The sequence below is a fragment of the Mobula hypostoma genome, chromosome 2 (genome assembly GCF_963921235.1).
Source record: "Mobula hypostoma chromosome 2, sMobHyp1.1, whole genome shotgun sequence".
Taxonomy (NCBI): domain Eukaryota; kingdom Metazoa; phylum Chordata; class Chondrichthyes; order Myliobatiformes; family Myliobatidae; genus Mobula; species Mobula hypostoma.
The window spans coordinates 25,919,809-25,938,684 of NC_086098.1; the positions used below are offsets into that span (position 1 = coordinate 25,919,809).

At 38.8% G+C, this 18,876-nt stretch overlaps 1 protein-coding gene across 6 annotated transcripts in view; it reads right to left on the reverse strand.

Moving 5' to 3' along the window:
* ptprk (protein tyrosine phosphatase receptor type K) overlaps nucleotides 1-18,876 on the reverse strand; it is a 691,044-nt gene that overhangs the window by 62,261 nt on the left and 609,907 nt on the right. For 5 of the 6 annotated variants that reach the window (XM_063034492.1, XM_063034484.1, XM_063034476.1 and 2 more), the window contains one exon: nucleotides 2,403-2,587. In XM_063034492.1, the coding sequence (XP_062890562.1) occupies nucleotides 2,403-2,587 (185 nt within the window). Of the gene's footprint in view, nucleotides 1-2,402; nucleotides 2,588-3,119; nucleotides 3,132-18,876 lie in introns of all 6 variants that reach the window. The other variant, XM_063034510.1, reaches the window with a different exon arrangement.

The window sequence follows — 18,876 nt, forward strand, 5'->3', positions numbered from 1 at the left end:
ACATACCAACATGACAAAATCCTTGAATGTTGCAGTACAGAAACCTACCCAGTTTGGTTGATAGTGATGGCACCATATAATCTATTTAAAAAAGTTATTAATCCACTCTTTAAAGAAGTTGACTGAATTTCTGATGAATGCATGAAACCTATTCTTCCTGATAGAAAAGAGCACCATATTTGCACACTGACATGTGTCATTAAATGATTTGCAATCCTGGCAGTTCATTCATTAGATGTTCTACACTTTCAGGTGAAACAATTATAGTTTTACTGTGCTAATTGCAAGTTACATTCAGTCGACAATCAACATCATTACATCAATTGAGAACACATGTTGAAAACAAGTAATTTGGGTAAAATAGGCCAATTAAGCTCCAACTCATTGAAACTGCGATTGTTTTGAAACTGCAACTCATTGTTTCAGTGTCTACAAGTTTCATAAATGTCTCATGTTTTAATCTTTGACTTTTATCACTTGATTCACTTATTTATAAAGTAACTCACTGTTTTGTGCTGCAGCTTATGTGAAGTTAATGTTCAGTGAATCTTCTATCATTGTACATACCTAAAACAGATGCCTGAAATAAAAGACTCAAAGTTGTTGCATCTTAAAAGCATACAACTTCTCATAAATTCAAACTTCCAAAAGCAATGATTTGCAAACAGATTCAGTGCAGGAAACGTGAAGCTGCATAAAGTGAAAGTAATGCTTTTTTTTTTGCTCCAGAGATCATTTTCCACAGTACTCATATGGGCAAGGAAAACTCTCCACAAAGTGGCAGGCTAAGGAAGGGGTGCTTTAGTGGAAAGCAAGAGCTGGCTGGGGTTGGGATGAACGAAGTCCTCTCTGCATACTGTCAGCTTCCCTCTTCACTTGCTATCCTCCCTGTTCTTGGAACAGCAGCAGAATCTAAACTATCTTAAGGTATGACTGTAAAGAGCTATATATTGTGACATTAACTGTAAGACCTGGGCTGTCTAGTTGACCATAGTGCAAAATGCTTAACTTATCAATACTCAGGAGTTTCTTTCCAATATTTCTTGCAGACTGACTATGGAATCTCCTACAAACAGAGAGCAGTTAACCACCTGATATCGTAGACAAAGGAGATGCAGCCTTACAACCAACCGTTAATTAGCTACCAATTTTTGCAGAAAATATATCAACCATCTTTTGCATGCTGCCAGTGTCAGATAGGCTGCAGTTACTGATCAGTTGCACCTAACTTCCTTATGCACAAACCTAACTTTTCAAATTTTAGCAGCTTCAGGATCCCAAGTAATGGCTGGCAGGATATTAACCAATTCGGTGTGATCTGCAAACGTTCCAGTCTGTTACTGACCAGTTTACTGTGTGCAAGCTATGAATGCAGACCCCAGCACAGGCATGAGGACCTTTTTTTGACAGTGCGTCCTCAAATTGGCGATCATCATCGAAAAAGATTCTAGAGTGCCATAGTAACATTGAACAGAGGTTTATTATTGACAAATGAATTAGTAACGACGATAATAGACCTTGTTTAAGGAAAAAGAATGAGTCCTGTTGCTTATTTACATGTATTCTTTGTTTTGCTATTAATAAAAGTAAAAGAAGTAGATTGAAATATATGAAGCATTTTAGAAACCTATTCAAAAATTATCAATAATTATCAATATAATCTTAAAAATATTAAACAATACCATTTTTAAATGGTATTGTTATTGTAGTCATTCACTATCCAAATACTTATGCGTATTTCAGGTCTGTCAGGATTTCAAAACATATTATCTAATGTCCCATATTCTCAGAACTACCCAGCTGGCGCCAACAGTCCATCTCACTGTTCTTGGGTTGTACAAAATCATTTGCTGTGCCATTTGGTCATCCTTATAAGCATTAAGTTTTTTTTTGATTAAGGGTGGGGGCCCAAAGAATTGGTGCATGCTGTATGCCAGCAAAATTTTTGTGTGCGCCATCTTGGGCACATTTTTGCCCCCTCTGAGCAAGTCCTTTCCAAAACAGGCAAGGTCCCTGGAACTGCAATCATCCTTGGTAAATGGACCAAAATCGCATCAGAGAGATGGAGTTCCCAAAGTTGGCATGATGTCAGGAGAGGCCAAGGAAAGCAGCAGCAAGTCTGAAGGTGCATCCAATCGTGGGATATTTCACTTACTAAGTTTACTGTGACTATTGTAAAACGATTACAGTTGCAAAGTTCATGCACGTTTCATTACACCAAAATGGCAGGTTCTTATCATCCAGAGTTAAGGATGGCTCTGGGAAAAAAAAATTAGTACATGCAGGAAACAAAAATAAGGAACAGAGATTATAGGTTGGAATTCCTGGAAGTTATTCAGTTAAAGAAAGATGACCCTCCAAAGTTGAGTAGTATCAAACATTCACTTGCGTTGTACTCTCACCTCATATTCCTCCTTGAAGCCATAGCCCTCTGATGTTTTCATTAAGTTGATATGTTGCAATAAGTCTGCAACCCGAATGGCAGGGTGAAGCTGGCCAGTCTGGTATGGAGATTCTGTGTGCTCACCACGAAAGCGAGGCACATCCAGCAACCTGCTTGACTCTGCTGAAACTGTATGGTTTTCATCTAGGGGAACGAAAAAAAAATTACTTCATGTTCAATTTCTCCGTCTGCTTTTGACAAAAGAACACAGACCGGAGATAAATGGTGTGCAATTTTAGAGTCACCCTTCACCATAATCTTACACCTGGCATGCTGACAAGAATATGTACTACACCATTTGAAAAGATATTTATGTTGTTTCCACACATTTATCATGAGATCTACCCAGCATTAAAATTGTACAGACTGCCTTATGATTTGTACCAGAACACTCCAGGACACTTCATTTCCTAAAACACAAACCAGCTCTTTTCAGTTGCTGTATTTACACATAGAAGAATAAAAACACATTGCAACTCTATTCCTGGGAAGGAGGGGAGCCATTAAGCAGCTGGTACACGTTTTAGGCTTGGATAATAACATTTGTCCAAATACTCAGAAGATCACAGTCTTCAAATATAGCAAAAAGATAACACTCATCGGCAAACATAATATCTACATCACATGGTTTCTATATTTCCTGTAACGCTTAAATCCATTGTTTTCAAATACTCACCAGCAATGGGCACTTTGTAGAATAGAGCAGCGTAAAGGAGCAAACACAAATTAAGATTGACACATAGTTCAAAAAATTTTTAAAATGCACAAATTAGCATCCCTATTTTAGATGAATTGATATATAAAATGATTAAATATATCTTCACTCTCTGCTTTATTTGAAAATCTTTAAATTCATTTGAATTAAATTGAAAAATAATGTTACTGGCTCAGATTCAAAACTGACGTGCCAGACGAAGGAATCAGGTTTTATCAATGAATAAGGTTTCTCGATGATTAGGGTGCACGGCAACATAATGAAAATCAGAGGAGTTTGGAAATGCTCAGCAGCATCTGCTGAGAAAGAAACAGTCAATGTTTCTGAAAGGTTACCACTGATTCTCCCTCCAAATATTGACTATAAGACATAGGAGCAGGATGAGGCCATTCGGCCCATTATGTCTGCTCTGCCATTCCATCATGACTGATTTATTATCTCTCTCAACCTCATTCTGCTGCCGTCTCTCCATAACCTTACGACACCTTACTAATCAAGCACCTACCAACCTTCGCTTTGAATAAATCCAATGACTTGGCCTTCACAGCTATTTATGCCAATGAATTCCACAGATTCACCTCCCTCTGGCGAAAGAAATTACTCCTCATCTCGGTTCTAAAAGGATGTCTCTCTATTCAGAGGCTGTGCCCTCTGGTTCTTGACTTCCCTGCTGCAGGAAACACCCTCTCCACATCCACTCTATCTAGGCCTTTCAATATTCAACAGGTTTCAATGAGATTCCCCCCTCATTCTTCTAAACTTCAAGAGTACGGGCCCAGAGCCATGAAATGCTCCTCATACATTTACTCTTTCATTCCAGGGATGCACCATTGAAAGCATCCTGACTGGTTGAAAGGGCCCAAAGGATCATCAGGGATTCCAGCCATCCCAACCACAAACTGTTTCAGCTGCTTCAGTCTGGCAAATGTTACCGCAGCTTTAAGGCCAGGACCAACAGGCTCCAGGACAACTTCTTTCATCAGGCTGTCATTTTTATCAATACACAGTGATCTTCGTTCCTGTAAACCTCCTCTGTACCCTCTCTAATGTAAGCAAATACTTTCATAGCTAAGGGGCACAAACTGCTCACAATACTCCAAGTGTGGTCTGACCAACGCCTTATAAAGCCTCAGCATTACGTCCCTGCTTTTACGTTCTAGTTTTATCTGCCTGGCAGGTCAAGTATTTCCAGCACTTTGTGATTTTATTTCAGATCTTCACTTGCAAGTTTCTTGTTTTTTTTCGAATCAAAGAGTTCAGATGACCTTACATTGCAACAGTTACGAGCAAGTAACTCTGATTCATCTGACAGCGTTGTCATTTAAATCTGAAATCTTGTGCTTCATTTAATACTAATTGCCAAACTATACAGCTAGTTGCTTCTTTTGCACTGTGTACGCTCACTGAACAAGTGCAATGAAGGAACTTCAACATGATAACATTTAGGAAAAGCAAATTAAAATAAGTAAAAACAATTATGAATTTTGCCACTCAGGAACAAACATTTACTGACAGCACATGCAGCAACATACAATCTTGCAAAACCCACTGAATTAACCACTGCAAAAAGGAGCCAAGAAATATTGAGTTTGCAAGTGTTCTTTGTAATAATTGTTCTCCAAGCAATTATTCAATGAAGGATATATGAATAATAATGTGATAAAGGATTTTGCTTTCAAATTTGACAAATTATAATTGTAGCACAATTTAAAAGATTCTGGATTAACTTTGGTTGTAATATATACCAACCAGACGATTTATTTGACATTCTTTTAAAACAAAACTCAACACCATTGCTACCTAACCAATATTTTTGAAATTCACTATACCATCACAGTATGGCTCTAATGGGTAATAGGGAGAACCCTGGCTAATTTTAAACAGATTTTTGCTGCAGCAAAAACAGAACAAAGGATTCAGTCTTTTCTAATCTTGCAGAAGTTATAATGTGGTCTATGTGTTAAGTGTTAGGTATCTTTAATGCAATGTACACGGCAAATTAACCAATTTGCAGAGCCACACAGTTCATCTGATTATTAATTATTGTAAATTATTCTGTCAAATATATTACAAGCCCAAATAATCAGTAACAAATACCTGGCAAACTTTTGTCCAACTATTTATTTTGAATGAACTTCACAAGTCAAGATCACCAATGTTAATAATTAGACAGTAGAACTTTCATTGCCTCAGGCTTTTCTTTCCATGAAGCACATTCCCCACATTTCCGCTTTTCTTTGAGTAAATCTTATCAACACAGGAGATGATTGAAAGTGAACAGTGCCCAAAACTCTGACTTTGTCAGTTTTATTGAAAACCAGATAAAAGATTTTTTTCTTTTTAATGATATAGGGGGTACGTCCAAATTAATTATATGGGATACATTTAAGGTATTTTTATGTGGTCAGATTATTTCTTATTCAGCTAAACTTAAAAAGCAGACTAAAGTCGAATTAGATAAAATTTCAAAAGAAATTAAAGATTTAGATAATATTTATGCAATTTCCCTTAATATTGATTTAATCAAACAAAGGGTGGAACTTCAATCACAATATAACCTATTATTAACTCATCCCATTGAAGGCTATTTGCTTAAGTTAAAGAGTCAATTTTATATGTTTGGAGATAAAAATAACAAACTGCTGGCATCTCAATTAAAAACGGCTGGAGCCAAAAGGCAAATTTTGAAAATCCGTAGGAAAGATGATACCCTGGCTCGGGAATATGAAGAAATTAATAAGATTTTTCAAGATTTTTATACTGAACTTTACAAATCTCAATGTCCAGTAGATTCTTCTGAAATGAATGCTTTTTTATGAAAGATTGCTTTTCCTAAAATTTCTGTTGAGGATCAAACAACTCTTGATGCCCAAATTACTGAAGCCGAAATTCATAAAGCTATTTTTTCAATGCAATCTGGTAAGGCCCCTGGACTTGATGGTTATCCTGTAGAATTTTATAAAAAATTTGGAAAATTGCTTTCTCCGTATATGTTGGAAATGTTTAAGGATTCTTTTGTGAAAGATGATTTACCCTCTACTTTTTATGAGGCTTCTATTTCTTTAATTCTTAAAAGGGATAAAGTTCCTACTGACTGTGCCTCATACAGACCCATTTCATTACTGAATGTCGATGCTAAGATTCTGTCAAAGATAATGGCCAATTGGTTGGAGAATATTTTGGGTAAAATTATTTTTAAAGGTCAAACAGGTTTTATAAAGGGTCACTATTCTTTTTCAAACGTTCAGAGACTATTTAACATTATATATTCGCCCTCTTTTAAAACTCCACAATGCGTCCTATCTTTGGATGCTGAAAAAGTGTTCGATCAAGTCGAATGGAAATATTTATGTAATATTTTAGAGAAATTTGGCTTTGGTGTTAATTTTAATAATTGGATTAAAATGATATATAAAGCTCCTATTGCTACTGTTGTCACTAACAACTGTAGGTCTCCTTTTTTTCAGCTTTCATGGGGGACAAGACAAGGTTGTCCATTAAGTCCTTCGTTATTTAATTTAATATTAGAACCCCTTGCTATTGCTCTTCGTGAGGCTAAAAATATTCATGGGATTTTTTGAATGAGACCATGCATAAGACTCTCTTGACGTTGATGATTTATTGGTTTATATACTTAATCCTGACGAATCTACTCCTGCCTTGCTAAAATTATTCAATGAATTTGGAGATTTTTCAGGATATAAAATAAATTTTAGTAAAAGTGAATTGTTTCCTTTAAATGAATGTCTCTATATATGATAATACTCCTTTTAAAGTCACGGATTCTTTTAGATATTTAGGTGTTATAATTACTAAAAAATATAAGGATCTTTATAAAGCCAATTTTGCTCCCTTAGTAGACTCTATGAAGTATTTATTTAGTAGATGGAGTCCACTTACATTTTCACTTGTTGGTCATATTCATATAGTTAAAATGATGATTTTACCAAAATGTTTATATTTATTTCAGAATATCCCTGTTTTTTTGACTAAGTTTTTTGATCGGATTGATTCTATTATTTTATCTTTTATTTGGAATAATAAAAGACCAAGAATTAGTAAATGTCACTTACAAAAGTTGAAAAAGGATGGAGATCTTGCTTTGCCTAATCTAAGAATGTATTACTGGGCTGTTAATGTGCGATACATGTCCTTTTGGTTATATTGGGTTGATAAGAATGATCGGGCAATTTGGGTAGACCTGGAACTGAAAGCTGTGAAACAGTTTTATTTAACCTCGTTACTGGGAGTTGCTTTATCTATACAATTAGCTAAAGTTGCTAATTTAAACTTATACCCTGCGATTAAGCATTCTTTACAAATTTGGCTCCAGTTCCGCAATTTTTTTAATCTTAAAAAATTTAAACTTTGTAGTTTAATTTATCGAAATTACTTTTTAAAGCCTTCTTTGAGTGATCCAATTTTTTTTACTTCGGAAAAATAAAGGTACTAATTATTTTTCGGATTTATTTAAAGAAGATAGATTGATGTCTTTTGAACAATTAGTTGATAAATACTCTTTTTCATACTCATGCTTTTTACAATACCTTCAAGTTAGACATTTCTTACAAAAATATTTAAGTAATTTTCCTTACATATTGGAGGCTGACCTGTTAGACACTATTATGAGTATGAACCCTTCGACGAAGGGTTCTATTGGAAGAATTTATAATTTATTATTACAATGGGATCAGCGTCCTTTATTTAAGATTAAACAGGATAGGGAAAAGGAACTCAATTTGACTTTTATGACGGAGGATTGGATGCAGATTCTGAAGTTGGTTAACTCTTCTTCGATCTGTGCTAGTCATTCACTGATTCAATTTAAAATTGTACATCATTACCATTTAACGAAGGAGAGACTCTCTAAAATATTTCCTAATGTTGATAGTTACTGTGATAGATGTAAAACTGAGATAGCTACACTGACACATGTTTTTGTCTTGTTCTCTACCGGAACAGTCCTGGAAGTCAGTTTCTTCAACAATTTCTAAAGCACTTAAAATTAATCTACAACCTAACAAATTAACAGTGCTTTTTGGAATAATTCCTCAAAATATCCATGGTATTTCTGTGTCTGACCAACATGTTATTGCATTTGTTACGTTGATAGCTAGGAGGGCCATTTTGTTGAAGTGGAAGGATACATCAGCTCCCACTTTGTCACAATGGTTCTCTCAAGTGATGCTATGTCTTAGTTTGGAGAAAATTAGAAGTCGAACCTTTGAACCTCTATTTGATTTTCAGAAAAGATGGGGCTCATTTGCTCGTTATCATTTGAGCTAATTGACAGATTTTCTCCATGATCTAATTGTAAATTTTTTGATATATTTTTCTTTCTTGCTGGCGGTTTGATGATTATTTTTAGAAGCTTTTCGTGTGACACATGTCTCTGGGATTGTACACCTAATGGGGTTTTTTCCCCACTTTTTCTGCTTAGTAGGGTTTTTTTATTATCACAAAATTTTTAAATCTTTAAGACGTTTTTTTTCCTTGAGACATCATAAGTGTTGTTACTTCGATGTACTCATGTTATTTTTTTGAATATAATAATAAAAAGATTTGAAAAGAAAGTGAACAGTGCTGCCCACCAAAACAACTGTTTCCTTAAACCCTCTACATCTCCATTCTACCTTAAACCCGAGCAACTCTTCTTCACCTACTTTCATCTAACAGCAACTTTTTCAACTCCACTCAGTTTCTCCAAATCAGCAGCGTAGATATGGCTACCCGCATGGCCTGTCTTTTTTTGTTGGATACTGGAACAGCCCTTGTTTCAGTTTTACTTAGAATCCACTTCCTCAGCTCTTTTTCCAACCTTGATGACTGGATTGGTACTGCCTTCCTTCACTGACCCCGAAACGTCGACTGTACCTCTTCTTAGAGATGCTGCCTGGCCTGCTGCGTTCACCAGCAAATTTGATGTGTGTTGCTTGAATTTCCAGCATGTGCAGAATTCCTCATGTTTACGTATTCAAAAATGTCGTTATTTTTTGCTGCCAATTTCTTCCTTACTCTCATCGCACACCAGCAGCTATATTTCACTTGTGAGTCTGAAGAGGTTTGGGATGTCACCAAAGACTCTAGCAAATTTCCACAGATGTACCCTAGAGGGCATTCTAACTGGCTGCACCTCTACCTGGTACGGAGGGGCCACTGCAAAGATGCAGAGGTTGCAAACTCAGACAGCTCCATCATAGAAACATAGAACATAGAAAAACCTACAGCACAACACAGGACCTTCGGCCCATGAAGCTGTGCCGAACATGTCTCTACCTTAGAACTACCAAGGCTTTACACATAGCCGTCTATTTTTCTAAACTCCATGTAGCCATCCAGGAGTCTCTTAAAAGATCCTATCATTTCCGCCTTCACCCCCACTGCCGGAAGCCCATTCCATGCACTCACCACTCTCTGCGTAAAAAACTTAGCCCTGACATCTCCTTTGTACCTACTTCCAAGCACCTTAAAACTATGCCCTCTCATGCTAGCCATTCCAGTCCTGGGGTAAAGCCTCTGACGATCCACAAGATCAATGCCTCTCATTATGTTGGACACCTCTATCAAGTCACCTCTCATCCTCCATGCAGACAAGGCCGAGTTCACTCAACCTATTCTCATAAGGCATCCTCCCCATTCCAGGCAACATTCTTGTAAATCTCCTCTGCACCCTTTCTATGGTTTCCACGTCCTTGCTGTAGTGAGGTGACCAAAACGGAGCACAGTACTCCAAGTGTGGTCTGACCAGGGTTCAATATAGCTGCAACATTACCTCTCAGCTCTTACTGTAAACTCAATCCCACGATTGATGAAAGCCTATGCACCGTATGCCTTCTTAACCACACAGTCAATCTGCATAGCAGCTTTGAGTGTCCTATGGACTCAGACCTCAAGATCCCTCTGATCCTCCACATTGCCAAGAGTCTTACTATTAATGCTATATTCTGCCATCGTATTTGACCTACCAAAATGAACCACCTCAGACTTATCTGGGTTGAACTCCATCTGCCACTTCTCAGCCCAATTTTGCATCTCATCAATGTCCCGCTATATATCAGACAGCCCTCCACACTATCCACAACACCCCCAACCTTTGTGTCATCAGCAAATTTACTAATCCATCCCTCCACTTCCTCATCCAGGTCATTTATAAAAATCACGAAGAGAAAGGGTTCCAGAACAGATCCCTGAGGCACACCACTGGTCACCGGCCTCCATGCAGAATATGACCCGTCTACAACCACTCTTTGCCTTCTGTGGGCAAGCCAGTGCTAGATCCAGCAAGCACAGTCCCCTCGGATCCCACGCCTCCTTACTTTCTCAATAAGACTTGCATGGGGTACCTTATCAAATGCCTTGATAAAATCCATATACAGTGGCATGCAAAGGTTTGGGCACCCCGGTCAAAATTTCTGTTACTGTGAATAGCTAAGCGAGTAAAAGATGAACTGATTTCCAAAAGGCATAAAGTTAAATATGACACATTTCTTTAATATTTTAAGGAAGAAAACTTTTTTATTTCCATCTTTTACAGTTTCAAAATAACAAAAAAGGAAAAGGGCCCGAAGCAAAAATTTGGGCACCCTGCATGGCAGTACTTAGTAACACCCCCTTTGGCAAGTATCGCAGCTTGTAAATGCTTTTTGTAGCCAGCTAAGAGTCTTTCAATTCTTGTTTGGGGATTTCCACTCGCTCTTCCTTGCAAATGGCTTCAAGTTCTGTGAGATTCTTGGGTCGTCTTGCATGCACTGCTCTGTTGAGATCTATCCACAGATTCTCAATGATGTTTAGGTCAGGGGACTGTGAGGGCCACTGTAAAACCTTCAGCTTGCACCTCTTGAGGTAGTCCATTGTGCATTTTGAGGTGTGTTTAGGTTCATTATCCTGTTGTAGAAGCCATCCACTTTTCATCTTCGGCTTTTTTACAGATGGTGTGATGTTTGCTTCCAGGATTTGCTGGTATTTAATTGGATTCATTCTTTCCTCTACCAGTAAATGTTCCCCGTGCCACTGGCTGCAACACAAGCCCAAAGCATGATCAATCCACCCCCGTGCTTAACAGTTGGAGAGTGTTCTTTTCATGAAATTCTGCACCCTTTTTTCTCCAAACAATCCTTTGCTCATTGCAGCCAAAAAATTCTATTTTAACTTCATCAGTCCACAGGACTTCTTTCCAAAATGCATCAGGCTTGTTTAGATGTTCCTTTGAATCTTTTGAATAGAACTTTTTGGCCACAATGAGCAAAGGTATGTTTGGAGAAAAAAGGGTGTAGAATTTCATGAAAATCCCCCAAACAAGAATTGAAGGACTCTTAGCTGGCTACAAAAGTCGTTTACAAGCTGTGATACTTGCCAAAGGGGGTGTTACTAAGTACTGCCATGCAGGGAGCCCAAACTTTTGCTTCGGGCCCTTTTCCTTTTTGGTTATTTTGAAACTGTAAAAGATGGAAATAAAGAAGTTTTCTTTCTTAAAATATTAAAGTTTTGCATGCCACTGTACACTACATCTACGGCTCTATCTTCATCAATGTGTTTAGTCACATCCTCAAAAAATTCAATCAGGCTCATAAGGCACGACCTGCCTTTGACAAAACCATGTTAACTATTCCTAATCATATTATGCCTCTCCAAATGTTCATAAATCTTGCCTCTCAGGATCTTCTCATCAACTTACCAACCACTGAAGTAAGACTCACTGGTCTATAATTTCCTGGGCTATCCCTACTCCCTTTCTTGAACAAGGGAACAACATCCGCAACCCTCCAATCCTCCGGAACCTCTCCCGTCCTCACTGATGATGCAAAGATCTTTGCCAGAGGCTCAGCAATCTCCTCCCTCACTTCCCACAGTAGCCTGGGGTACATCCCGTACGGACCCGGTGACTTACCCAACTTGATGCTTTCCAAAAGCTCCAGCACATCCTCTTCCTTAATATCTACATTCTCAGTCCGCTGTAAGTCATCCCTACAATCGCAAGATCCTTTTCCATAGTGAATACTGAAGTGAAGTATTCAGTTGTTGTTTGGCACAAGTCGTCCCAACATCGAGGTCATCTTCAAAAGACAATGCCTCAAAAAGGCTGCATCTATCATTAAGGATCACACCACCCAGGATATGCCCTCTTCTTATTACCAATAGAGAGGAGGTACAGGAGGCTGAAGACACACACTGAACGTTTTAGGAATAGCTTCTTCCTCTTTGCCAACAGGTTGTCAAATGGACAACGAACCAAGCCCTGAACACTACCTCATTATTTCTGCTCTCTTTTTGGACTATTTATTTCATTTAAATTTTAATATACATTTCTTAATGTAATTTATAGTATTTTTATGTATTGTACTGTACTGTTGCTACAAACAACAAATTTCATGGCACACGTCAGTGTTATTAAACCTGATTCTGATTCTTATCTTTGATGAGTCACTTCCTTGGCTCTCTCTGTCTCCATCTCAGGGGTAAGATTTGCAACAAACATCCATTAGAAACCCACAGTTTTCATTGGTTAGATCGATTAATAAAGTTAAAGTCTGTCCCGAGCCATATAGGCTTATGCCGGTTTCCGTGGCGTGAAGTGACTGAGAGTATGAGACCAGCGCCCCCACCCCCCCCCACCGGACAGGACGCCAGTTTATCGCGGGGTTAACCCCCAGCATTTTGCCAGTACCCATTTTCAGTTGGGTGGACTGCAGCAGTGTGTGGTTAAATACTCAAGGACAAGGCCACAACACGCTGCCTCGGCTAGGGCTCAAACTCACGACCTTCAGATCGCTAGTCCAACGCCTTAACCATTTGGCCATGCACCAGGGGGTACTTGGAAGCACATGATAAAATAGGTCGAAGTCAGCGTTGTTTCCTTAGGGAAAATCCTGCCTGACAAATCTGTTGGACTTCATTGGAAAAAATAACAACTGGGACAGAGAAAGGAGAATCAGCAGATGTTGTGTATTTGGATTTTCAAAAGGCCTTTCACAACGTGCCACTTGTGAAGCTGCTTAGCAACATTACAGCCCATGGTATTACAGGAAAGATACTAGGTTGAATGGTTGGCAGGTGGCAAAGAGTGGGAATGAAGGGGGCATTTTCTGAGTGGCTGCCACTGTATAGTGGTTTTCTGCATGGGTTGGTGTTGGGATCACTTCATTTTACAATGTATGGCAAAGATTTGGATGATGGAATTGATAGCTGTGTTGCAAAATTTGCAGACGATATGAGGATGGGTGGGGGCAGGTAGTGTTGAGGAAGCAAGGAGGCTGAAGGACTTCAAACAGATTAGCAGAATGGACAAAGTAGCAGATGGAATACAGTGTCAGGAAATGTATTGTCATGCATTTTGGTAGACTATTTTCTAATTGGGGGGAAAATACAAAAACCCAAGGTGCAAAGGGATGGGAATCCTCATGCAGGGTTGCCTAAAGGTTAATTTGCAGGTTGAGTCTGGGATGAGGAAGGGAAATACAATTTTCAAGAGGACTAGAATACAAAAATAAAGATGTAATGCTGAGGCTTTATAAAGAACTGGTGAGGCCTCCCTTGTAGTATTGTGAGCAGTTTTAGGCTCCGTTATCCTGCAGAAGTTCAAAGGAGGCTCAGAAAATAATTCTGGGGATAGAAAAGCTTATCATATGAGGAGAGTTTGATGGCTCTGGCCCTGTACTTGCTGGAATTTAGAAGAATGTAGGGTGACCTCTGAAATCTTTTGAATGTTCAAAGGCCCAGTAGGAGTAGATGTGAAGAGGATGTTTCCTTTGATGGAGGAGTCTAAGACCAGAGGGCATAACCTCAGAATAGAGGGACATCCATTTAGAATGGAGATGAGGAGGAATTTCTTTAGCCAGAGGGTGGTGAATCTGTGGACTTCATTGCCACAGGTGGCTGTGGACGCCAGGTGATTTTGAGTATTTAAGGCAGAGGCTGATAGATTCTTGCTAAGTCAGGAACTGAAAGGTTATGCCAAGAAGGCAGGAGAATGGGGTTGAGCGGGATATGGATCAGCCATGATAAAATGATGCATCAGACTTGATGGGCTGAATGGCCTAATTCCTCTCCAATGTCTTATGGTCTTAAGCTTTTCTTCCCAGAGGGGCGAGGACATACACTGATGTTGTGGATATTCTGGCTGCTCCAGATTCTGTGGCCAAACTTCTAAAAATGGATGCACTGAATCTGAGAGAAATTCAGGCCAAGATGTGTGAACTGCAATCAGAAACCCAAACAGATTCGCAGTACTCGAGTCAAGGCACATTTTGATTGTTCTCAGGAAGTTGTGGGAAACATTAAAAAGTAATTTAGCAACTAGTGTAGTCAATTCAGTAATGTTTGGAAAAAAAAAGAGATGATTCAGATAATAATTTCACAGTTTTGTCATAAACACACAGGTTATGGACAATTTGCTTCATAAAATGTGCATTGTTGCACCCTGTGGGATCTTTTTGATGATAAATTAGCCTAATATTTTGTCCCCACAGAGAACAGATTCTTTTCATTCGAACTGTATAGAAAGCAGTAGTCAGATGCAAATGAACAAACAATACATTTTTAAAACAAAAAAACAAGATGAAAGATTGATAAAGGTATAACATTCTGACAAAAGAAATCCAGCTATAATTAAAAAAACACTGAATCTAAAAATATATTACTTTAAAAAAACTTTAGGTAAGACATTCATATAGGTATGATACCTGGTAACTTGGCAATCAGATTTAAATCTCAGATGATAATTGTCTGTTGAATTACATGCTGAGCTATCCAACAAGTTTGTATTAAGACAAAAATTATTATAAAATAGTCAATTTCAAGTATGATCATTCAATTAGTGTACCATATTTATCAGCATAATTCTTTAAAGACATCACTTTTCTGAATATTAGAAATATCATCACTGGATGATCGAAAATTTATTTCTCTGCATGCCCAAATGGTTAAGGTGTTCGTCTAGTGATTCGAAGGTCGCTAGTTCGAGCCTTGGCTGAGGCAGCATGTGTCCTTGAGCAAGGCACTTAACCACACATTGCTCTGTGACCACACCGGTGCCAAGCTGTATGGGTCTTAATGCCCTTCCCTTGGACAACGTCGGTGGCGTGGAGAGGGGAGACTGGCAGCATGGGCAACTGCTGGTCTTTCATACAATCTTGCCCAGGCCTGCGCCCTGGAAACCTTCCAAGGCGTACATCCATGGTCTCATGAGACTAACGGATGCCTAAGAAGGAGAATGTGGCCTTCTCAAAATTTCATGTGTCATGTAGACCATAAAACAAAGGAGCAGAATTAGGCCATTGGGTCCACTCAGCCATTGGAACACGTCTGCTTTATTTACTTTATCATCATTCTCCTACCTTCTGCACATAACCTTTGATGCCCTTACTAATCAAGAACCTATCAATCTGCACTTTAAATATACCCAATGACTTGGGCTCCAGAGCCATCTGTAGCAATAATTCCACAGACTCGCAACCCTCTGGATGAAGAAATACCTCTTCATCTCTATTCTAAAGGGACATTTTCTATTCTGAAGTTGTTCCCTTTGGTCCAAGACTCTCCCACGATTTTGAACATCCTCTCCAACTCCAATCTATCTAGGCCTTTCAATATTTGGTAAGTTTCAATGAGATTTCCCACCTCATTATTCTAACTCCAGTGAGTACAAGCTCAGAGCCATGCACTAGGACGCCCACCACTCTTTACACTTCCAATTGCTGAATTTGTCCACCACTTAGGAAATTATCTACACCTATATTCCTTCTAGCAAAGTACCTGACCATACACTTCCCTACACTGAGAGGGCCTTTGGATCCTGATACCAAACCTGGACCAGTAAATCTAATCCATGGGCCACTGATTAATACTGAAGGGATAAGATCCAACTTGGCCAGTAATGTTTCAGAAATAATCAGTTTCTCAAATATATTGGTATTTTTTTTCCCCACAGCAAATAGGGAGACTATGCAGAAACAATACACAGTGGATGAGCTATAAATGTGGCAGAAATTGATGTGTTCTGCCATGGGTGAGTCCAGAACCAGAGGCCACAGTTTAAGAATTAGGGGTAGGCCATTTAGAACGGAGTTGAGGAATAACTTTTTCACCCACAGAGTGGTGGATATATGGAATGCTCTGCCCCAGAAGGCTGCGGAGGCCAAGTCTCTGGATGCTTTCAAGAAAGAGATGGATAGAGCTCTTAAAGATAGTGGAATCAAAGGTTATGGGGATAAGGCAGGAACTGGATACTGATTGTGGATGATCAGCCATGATCACAGTGAATGGTGGTGCTGGCTCAAAGGGCCAAATGGCCTACTCCTGCACCTATTGTCTATTTCAACATGACTGATCCATTTTTGCCTCTCATTAATTTTGGCTTCCATTCCTTTTTCCTTATCATCACCATCTGACTAAGGATGAACTTAGATTTAACACACTCTTGGCCTTTTATCTTGTGAAGTGGTATGGTTGCGACTACACCTCTGACACACCACGAAGACTATCCCATCACCAAACTCTTTCTACATCAATCTCAATCTCCTAAGCTACTAATTAGATCAGCCTTAGCTTTGGTATCCAAACCATCACTCTTGTGTTGCTCTCCTCCGCGACACGCTTTGCTCTACCTTGTATAAACCTGACTTCAAGCAGAGGATTGCAGGTCACATTTTACTTTGTATCCGGCCTTGCTCATCAATCATCCCCTTACTCGCTGACCACTCGCAGCACCCATTACAGTGATGTCCAGAATTTAAATGTCTCATTGTTCTTAAGTAGCTCTATAGCTATACTGCCTCCCCAACCCAAACCAGCCCCAGCTTCTCTGGTATTCTATATCCTTCCTAGATATCTGCATCCCACCACATCAGGTCTTTGGTACACTCCACCTTTAACTGCTGCACTATTGGTCAAATTACTTCAGCTGACATGATCATGAATTCTGAAATTTCTTTTCCGCACCTTTTTGCTTCACTACTCTTTATGATTCTCTTTAAATCTTACCTCACAATTTAAGTTTGGGCTGTTCCTCCTAATTTCTTTTCTCATGGCTTTGTGTTTAGTAATACTCTTTCAAATATCATGGGATGTTCCATTATGAAATGAGTTCTATACAAGTGCATACTGTTATAGCCACAGCTGGAGGGCCTGTGGGCCAGCTACAACTTGTCTTCCACTGAGAATATCTTGCAATACTTCTGTACATTCTTCACGAAGGGCAACATGACATCAGCTACAGCAGCAGTGAACGTGTCTTTGCTTGGCAGCTGTGTTAATCTGACCGCATCTATTTAAGGAGTGTTAGAGTGACCGAGGTTTCAATGACAGTTAGAATCTCACTGGACACTTAACAGGCTGAAGAACTACCCAAGAGTGAAATTCAAATAGGTGCAGCTTATCTTGGAAAGTCTCCAAGTAATCAGTTACTGGTTAGTCCCATTTCACAGAAATGTATCATCTGAGCATGAAGAATTCAGATGTGATTTTGAAGGCTTTATTTGTCGACTTGAACTCTGCATCAAGGACAATATTGGTTCAGCAAAACAAGTTCTAAAAATTTTGAAGGAAGTATAATACTCTTCTGAATTCATACTCCAACCTATAAGGTCTGATGACAAAGGGGGAAGAGAGTGCAACAACATTCAGGAAACATAATTCCTTCGGAAAAATACTCTCTAAAAAATGTTTAATATTTTCTGGTTGTTGACAGAATGCCACATGCAGGCAGAGTTATCATATACCTTTAAACCTAAGAGATTTATTTTTATTTTCAGTGCCTGATGAAAAAAGAGGCACTCTGCCTTTCAAAGGCAACATTTACTTTTCTGTATACAAACCAAGATGTAATGCACAGTCATGGGCTGTATAATTACCATGGGAATTCTAAACAAGCCCTTCAACCTCAAAATCATGGGTTCCCTTGTACAATTTTAGTTGCTATTCACACAGTAAAGAGAAGAGGGGATGGTGGGGGATGGGGCGTGAAGAAAGGCCGAACAAAAGTGCAATCCATTGAAGTTTTGCCTTTAAAAAAAAACGAATTGGAAGCTTTCCTTTATCTCAAGATCTCACCCCTCTCTACTGAAGCTTGGATGCAAATATATCTGCAATGCCAATTCTAGGAGTCAAAGCATGCTCCATGTTTCGCACATTATTGAAGAATGAGTTGACTCAGAAAAGTGAAAACAAGCGTAGATACTATAGAACAAGGATTCCCAACCTTTTTCATGCCATTAACAAAGGGCTCGAGGACACCAGGTTGGGAACCCCTGTTATAGAGGTCAGTTAATGGAATCAGCAAAAGCTGAACTAGAATTCTCTATTAATGTGGTATAAGCAACAAAGAAAGACTATAAAAGTGTTAATGATAAAATGAAAGCCTTGCATCAAATAAAACCTAAAAGGAGAATGCAATGGTAATATATCTGTTTAAATTCTTATTTTATGTTAATAGGAACAGCTCGCTCACTGCTCCCAAGAGAAGGTCCTTGCGTTTAAGTGCTCTCTCTCTCCCTCAATGCTGTCAGTAGGTGGTGCTGGAGCAAGGTTTAATCGACGTGGATTGTGGATTTGGACTAATTCAGGTTTATGTTGTGCTGTGGTTCCTAGTTCTAGTTCTGGTCACTCTTTTTTGCTACTACTTTTCAACATTGAGTTGAACTGAAAGATGCCTTTTGATTTTGTGTCTATATTCTGTTTTTTGTTTTTCTTGTTTCTGTTTGCGTGATGTTGTTTGTATGTGGGG